The sequence below is a fragment of the Lygodium microphyllum genome, chromosome 10 (genome assembly GCF_053477565.2).
Source record: "Lygodium microphyllum isolate KBCC chromosome 10, Lygodium_microphyllum_v1.1.10, whole genome shotgun sequence".
In the NCBI taxonomy this organism is placed as follows: domain Eukaryota; kingdom Viridiplantae; phylum Streptophyta; class Polypodiopsida; order Schizaeales; family Lygodiaceae; genus Lygodium; species Lygodium microphyllum.
The window spans coordinates 103,274,151-103,281,956 of NC_141144.1; the positions used below are offsets into that span (position 1 = coordinate 103,274,151).

At 42.5% G+C, this 7,806-nt stretch overlaps 1 protein-coding gene across 2 annotated transcripts; it reads left to right on the forward strand.

The window, feature by feature from the left end:
- The first annotated feature begins 498 nt into the window (after positions 1 to 498).
- On the forward strand, positions 499 to 2,551 carry LOC148030371 (uncharacterized). 2 transcript variants are annotated; one of them, XM_087686697.1, is made up of 2 exons: positions 499 to 656; positions 1,551 to 2,551. In XM_087686697.1, exons 1-2 carry the CDS (start codon positions 639 to 641, stop codon positions 2,175 to 2,177), a joined length of 645 nt encoding a protein of 214 aa, XP_087542823.1. In that variant the 5' UTR covers positions 499 to 638; the 3' UTR covers positions 2,178 to 2,551. The 2 variants fall into 2 exon arrangements, with proteins under 2 accessions (XP_087542823.1, XP_087542822.1); XM_087686696.1 differs by lacking the exon at positions 499 to 656 and adding an exon at positions 674 to 890.
- Positions 2,552 to 7,806: the final 5,255 nt, after the last annotated feature.

The following is a 7,806-nucleotide window of genomic DNA, read 5'->3' on the forward strand; positions in this document are numbered from 1 at the left end:
GGTTGATGATTAATTAGTGGGGCTTGATGCTTGATGCTTGAACAGTGAACTTTGAAGGGAATGGAGGTGAGGCAATTGGGCAATTAATGTACCAAAAACTCTGCATCATTTGCATCAGCAAGGTTGATTAATCAGTGGGGCTTGAAGGGACGGAGGTGAGGCATTTAGGCAATTAATGTACCAGGCATTACCTTTCTTTTCTAGCTCAAAAGCAAATGCTATTGTCTCTCCAGTGAGACCACATCCTGTCTCTTGCATATGCCTCCCCCCTACCCTTTCCCTTTTCCTTATTGAAGTTGATTTAACACCAATTCTTTTGAAAAAGAAAACCCACTTTTCAATTATGCTCTCTACATATGAGTATCTTTGCTGTCCCCCCTCCCCCTCCTTTTTGGTTTTCCAAATTTCTTTTTATGGCTTTTTTTTTCTTTTTCTTTTTGCTTGCTTCCAAAAATTGCTTCCCTTTCCTCCACCTATAAAAGTGAGCATTCTACGGTGATTCTCTTCATCCACTAGACAAAATTGCTCAAGCTTTCTACCTCTTACAGTCCCAAAAAGCCTCACTGCACATCCCACCACTCTGCTCATCTAGCTTCTCATCCCATTTGTTTGTTGCATCATCCATCCAAGCCCATATAATGGCCACCGCAGTCGAGGTACTCCCGCGATCGCTCTGAGGCTTGATCACACATATCTAACCTGATATCTCTCTTGTTTGGTGCATGCAAACACGTTTACGTTGTCTCCTTGATATTGCTCCTGCTTTAGTTTGATTGTTGGGGCTTCAAACTAGCTAGCTAACTTTCATCAGCTACTTTGGTGGAAGTCTAGACTGGGCGACTAATTTTAAATGCATGCAAGCAGTAGCATTGATCAACAGCAGAATACAGGTAAAGGACCAGGATGCAGACATGTAGTGGAGGTGAACGGATCTGCAAGAAAGCAACTTAATGGGTAGATCATGATAACAATCAGGGGATTAATCTGAGCAGGGGTTGGATTGAGAAATGTGCATTGAGCGAGTCAGGGATAGGATGCCGTGAGTTATTAGTCTTGATCTAGTGCTAATGAGCCTCTAATGAGCTCAATGGATTGGTGATCACACTTAGATAAGCTATAAGAGGATCTAGCATAAGGTGTAAGTTGGAAGTGCTTCCTGAAGGAGTCCTAATGGTTAACTGAGTTGCCAAGATTGACTTTGTGCAAATAAATCTTGATGTGGGGTGCCTGGATGGGTAGCCATCAATACATCATGCAGCAGGTGTCCTATGCATGTGTATCATATGTATATCAATCTTATTACAGCAATATATGACTGAATGAGTGTTTTGCATCGACCTTCAAGCTTTTGCTGTATGTAGACCGATCTTACGACGGATTGCGTTGTGTTATCCGAAGGGCTGGTTGTTTGGTTTGTGCTGTATCATTGTCTAGTGGGATGCTTTGTTTGCTGATCAGCAATCTTCCAGACTTTTGTTTGGGTCGGTGAGTTTTAAAGATGCACTGAAAGAGGCCATTTGTCATTTCTTCTGTTTTGTCTCTTCTGGCAGGTTCCTTCTGATGTCATTGCACCTGAGTTGCAGACTGAAGAGACAGTAGGGGAGAAGCCCTTGCTGAAAGAAGCTGCAGCATCACCAGCAGTGGTAGAAGTAGCTGCTCCTGCAGCACCAGCTGCTGTTACTACACCAGCAGTAGAGGCAGAAGAAGAGCAGCCTGCAGCTACTACCCCGGTAGCAGCTGTGGAGGAGGCTGTAGCTACTACCCCAGCAGCTGTGGAGGAGGTGGTGGGGGCAGATCCACCAGCTACTAAGGAAGTAGAAATGGAGGAGGAAGTGAAGGGCCCCATAGCCACAAGTGACGAAGGAGCTGCGGCCACAGTAGAAGCAGAAGCGACAACTGAACAAGTTGATGAGGAAGCAGCAGAAGAGGCTCCAAAGAAAGAGGAAGGAGAAGAAGCTGCAGCTGTGGTGGAAACAGAAGAGCCCAAAGAAGAAGCAGCAGCAGTAGCAGAAGAGGCAGGAGAGGAGGTGGTGAAGACAAAAGAGGAGGAAAAGACAGCTGCAGCAGCAGCCCCCGCCGATGATCAGCATGCCTCTCAGCAGGAGGAGGAGCAAGAGCCCAAGCCAGTTGCTGTGGAAGAAGACAAGCCAGCCAGTCCTGCAGCTGTTGAGGAGTAGACCCGTCCATCGCGCCCCCCCACCCTGATCATTTGCCCTGCATCATCATCATAGACAATATTAGCATCCATGATGATGATGATCAGTAGTTAATCCATCCCACCAAGACTATATTTTTGCACTCATCTATTTGCCCTGCATCATAGACAACATATATTGTGAAAATCACTATGATACTCTCCCAAAAAAAACATACATCATCATCATTGCTTGGTTCTAGCCTACCCATCATTCAATATGCCATCTTTTGATACTTGTAGCGGTATTGCGCAATAGTGAGGTTTTTATGTATCAAATCTTCCAGCTACATACCCCCCTTTTTATTCTGAAGATGATATTAAAATATAGACTCTAATTGAATTTAGCTTGCAACTTGTCACTTGTTTCCTTTCCAAGTTAGCCATTATGTCCATGCAATGAGTTTCAATGAAATGTTTATATCTAAGAACAATCATACTTTAAGAGGGGGTTCATGCAACTAAGTGTCAATGAAATGTTTATATATCTAAGAACAATCATACTTTAAGATTGAAATGTTTATATCTAAGAACAATCATACTTTAAGATCCCCTCGTCAAAGTACTTGATAGTAAGATGCCATTTTGTTAGCTATAGGTGAATTAATGTAACAACTTCACCATGGACCATACCTAATATCAAATGTTGAGATTGTATCCATGAAGAATACTTAAAGTAACACCATGTACTAGGATAAAGTTTAGGTAAAAGCGCAATTGTTATTATTCGGACGTATTCAGAGGTTATCTTTTAGTCATATGGCTAAATTTTTGAACTTAAAAACCTCAATAAATAGCCCCTATATAAAGTAAGTTGGAAGCACTTGAACGAAACTTTAACATTTAAAATTGAGGGGTTTTAGCAACATTTTGCTCCACTTTGAACTCTTGGCCTTTGATCACCAAAACATTTCAGAACTATTTTCAACCAAGAAATCATAAGAAACCCTTTGTTTTTGCTTTTTGATGTACTCAAAGAATTGCTCTAAGATAATGTTGCTCCACTTTGAACTCTTGGGCTTTGATCACTAAAACATTTGAGAACTATTTCCAACCAAGAAATCATAAGAAGCCCTTTGTTTTTACTTTTTGATGTACTCAAAGAGTTGCCAGGGGAGGCTCTGGCCGTAAATTCCTTGCCTTTGAATCTTGCACAAGAGGTCGATGTGGCTCGAGATGGGATCTCGAGGCCCGTATACTAGTCAACAGAGCAGAACTTGAAGCAACAATCCTGTAGATTGTTGGGATAGACTTCGGGCATGATATTGGATATACTCTGGAATTATGATAAATAAAGAACAGATATTGAAGAAAAATGAACTTGCTTGACATTGTTTTTATGTCAGTGCCTAAGTTATGTGAAGCTAAGACTTGCATGGATCCAAAGTGCGTGACAAAAGATACAAAGAGAATCAAATTAACTTAAAGCATGGTAAAAAGAAATACAAGGAGAATCAAACTAGCTTTAACATATGGTAACAAGGGATGGAATCAAGCAAGCAAAGAAGTGATCTAATCCCTAGTAACAACAAACATAGGACAAGCATGCTTCATGCAATTAAGTATTGATGTGGAATCTAAAGACTATCAAAGTTTGGAAGAGTATATCATAGTCAACTCATGCTTGCATATCCATATAAGGGCATTGAATTACTGCTAGTTACTTATTATTTGTGTATGGTTTGCTCAAGGTAGAGAGGAGAAAGGAGGAATAATAAAGCTATTGGCTTAGGCAACATAGGACAAAGGAGGAACTATAGAACTCTTGCTTAGGACCAAAACATTATTTAAATGGATATTTGTTAAATTGGTCATATGGCCTTTACTACTCTTGACAAGTGCATCAACAACAATGAAGTAATATCTTTATTTTCTTCATGGGTAGATTACCAATAAAAAATGTTGGGGCTAGGTGTCAGGTGTCTTAAAGTGTTGCGAGACATGAAATTAAGTTTGTATCTCTTGGAAATTTGTTTTGTCATGATGACAACACTATGAATAAGGGAAAAAAATTGTTGCTGTTTGTTCCTTACATCATGTTTCTCAATTGCCATGTTTGTTAATTTTGAGTTATGTATGTAGAGTTATTGCTCCTACTCTTTTTTCATGTTAATTTATGCTTTAGCGCATTGATTAAGATCTGTGCCAAGTAGACTTAGTGATCTTATAGGTTTCCTTGTGATATAATGCAAGATTAAGGTCATTCCTTAGATGTAGAGGTAGGGTTGCCTTCCATGGACAATTAACCTAGGCAATTGTTGGGTGCAGCCCTAATATAGTGTGCATGTTGGGGGAGTATTCACATTGGTTAGAGATTATTTTGATATAAGAGAAAGGCCCCAAAAATTGTAGGTAGGAAGCACATTGGGAGGTGTAGTAATGCTTAGACAATCTCTAGTGTGACACATGGAGCCAACTAATCAAGAGATGTCTCTAAAGGATGGGACCCAGAAATAGTCCCAAAAGATAGGGTGGATGATATACCCTCCAGTGAGGGATGCAAAGGTAACCAACTTGATGAGGAAGACCATATTGATGTACCATAAGATATGCCTATCCCAATTCAAAATTGTTTCATGCAAAACCCACCTAGAGATTGGCAAAGAGTATTGCAAAATTTATTGGTCAGTGGAGCAACATTGTTAGTTCCAATTAAAAAGCAATTGAACTATGATCCATTACTACCACTTAATAATGGGGAAAAAAGGAGCACTACAAGATATAGATCTTATACCGACGTTTAAAGCGACGAAAATACAAACAACAAAATTTGCCCCCGTCGTCGCAAAAAGCGTCGTTATTGACGACGCCATAGAAACGTCGCTATATAGCGACGTCGCATTTGCGACGCATATAGCGATGCAACCAGTAAATTTGCGACACTCATAGCGAGGCCAATAGCGACGCGAGCAGTAAATTTGCGACGCAAATAGCGACGGTAACAGGGAAAAAAAAATTTTGTGGCAGGGCAGATATAGCACTGTGTGCTGTATGAGAGCCATACAAAATAGTTTCTGCATTACTGCATATAAAGCGCTTGCAAACAAAAAGAATGTATACTGAAATCATAAAACTGATACATGAAATAAATACATGATCGCATAAAATGCGATTGGTACAATCATGAAAGGATATCACTAATACATAGAAAATGTCTACATAGATCAGGCGACTAAAAACTAAAGGTGTGTGAGCTCCAAGGATCCAAGGGTGAGCTAGAAATCCTCGTCCCTCGAAAGCTCGTCCCGCCGCAAAGGAGCATCGAATGGATTCTGCAGAAAAAGAAACAACATATCAATCCACCATACAATAATGCATTCAAATATCTCATGGTAACTACGGACAAGAAAGATGAGTGACTTACAGGGCCGCCGCGTCTATACAATCGGTCGATCAATGCATTGAGATCGTGCCTCTCTGCATATCGAGTCTCAAGGCCTTGCGGATCGCGATTTGTAATGGAGTGTTGCAAAGAAAACAAAATGCTAACTGTTCGAAACATGATTGTCAGTACAAAGAATATTTCAAAAAAACAAATAAGCAAAACAAAAGAGAAACTTACAAAGTCCTCCAAATATGTCCTGTGGCCGCCAATCCCAAGATGATGCACCACTCTAGCCTCGAGTCGTGCCCTCGCCGCCTCCCGCTTCTGACTCCAACGTCCTGGCGAATCTGTAGCCTCCTCCCTCAGTCGGCGCCAGTCGTCTGCATCTAACCACTCGGGCTTTGCAGCCCTACTCTTGATTGCCTTGCGTGCGTCGGATCGTCTATGTGACATGTATGCATGCATGCAATCCATCATCGAGCCCGTAGAGAATCTATCTACTGCGGCTGGCACCGGAAACTCCTCGTGCAAGGATGCTACTATGTAGTCCTTGCTCCCCTCCGGTATGTTCTTCCAATGATCCAGGACGTTGTACCAAAAAACTTGTTGGCATAACTCCCTCATGCGAGCCATCACCCTCCTCCGCTCATCATTCATGATGATGGCTCCTGACCTACTATCAACTAGGTATCCATAACCCCTAGGAGTCTGCCTAAGATGGGTCCTCTTCCATCTCCGTCCACGCTCCTGGGCATGTCCAAGAGACCCCTGTACATCCGGTGTACCGACGGGGGTACCCTCTCTCAAAGTGCCACTCAAAGGGGTGCCATCAAAGGGGGTGCCACCAAAAGGGGTGCCACCTGACGGCTGCGCAAAAGCCGGAGTAACTGGAGTAGACGTCCCCACAGGTGTGACAAATCCTGGAGGTGACACAGCTCTAGCTGAACGACGAGACAGAGACACCACGTTCGTGTCTCCACAGTAGCACCCCCCTGATCCCGATGCAGTCCCTCCCTCTGGCCCAAGTCGTGAGCGTCGAGATCGTCTGCTCGAAGCTGAAGCATCTGATCGCGTTGAAGTAGATCTAGCAGAGCGCCCTGACGAAGAACGAGACAGCTCCTGGTCTGCCATCTCTCTGAATCTCGCGAGCTGATCTGGAGACATGCATGCCATCATGTCCTGAAACTCCTCATCGCTTATCCCTCGACTCATCCTGAAAATGTCACCTGCACAGATCAAAAATGGTATTAGAATAATCAATTTAAACTATACAAAGCACAGTAATATAAATCATTTTTGAAAAATCCCTCTTAAAATGCATATCTTATGTACCTTTATGGAAGATCTAAACAACGAATTGAGTAATACAATTCTCCAAGAATGAAGTATTCTATGGTCCCATGTTAATCTCCTGACACAACTCTGCATACACTGGAAGGTCGATAGACATGTCACCACAAAAGAACGAGTTTGCCTTGTTCTCAAAAAATTCTTGGACTTTTGTATTTCCATCATTGTTAGCCGATGCGGGCTCCAAACTTGCGGTGGCCTCCACCCCTTGTAATATCGACCCCTCTATCTGCATATTTTCTTCATCTATGCCTGGAACATCGCTTTGATCATATACACTCGCACTTCGAGGAGTTGAAGGTATAATATACCACCATCGAGGTTGTCGAGGGTTTGGATAGAAGATTACTTGTTCACAAACACGTACAAAGCGAGTTCAAACCATTGTGACATAAACCATATCGTATTACAATTAGCAAGCAAATGACTCTTTGCACCTGTTCACAATGGGCCGGCAACACAAAGGTGTCGCGCAAATCCGTCCATTTTTTTTCGGAATCTATTTCGAGAAATCCGGATGGACCTCGTCGAACTGTTGCTCCAGCTCCTCCAAGTACCACTTTGAACCACTGCACATCGAATAGTATCATGGAGAAGCTACGGTAATCCACCGTAATAATACTTTGCAAGTTTCCAAAATACTCCATCTCATCCACAACCGTGTTCGGATCCGTTGCTCGTCGCCGGCTCTCTTGCTCAAACCTTGCCATGACACCATAGTTCATTGTGGAGCGCATTTTGTCAATACACTCCACGCGAAAATGTCGTCCGCGCGACCACGCTACACTATATATTTTGTACTGTACATTGAAACACTCAAATTAGATGTAGCAAGCAAATTTAGATACGACACATTCTAAACCCCTCATCACCTTTGGACTACATCCCCTCGAGAACTCCCACTCCTCCATTGAGACCTCTGTCCCTTCGCTGGATG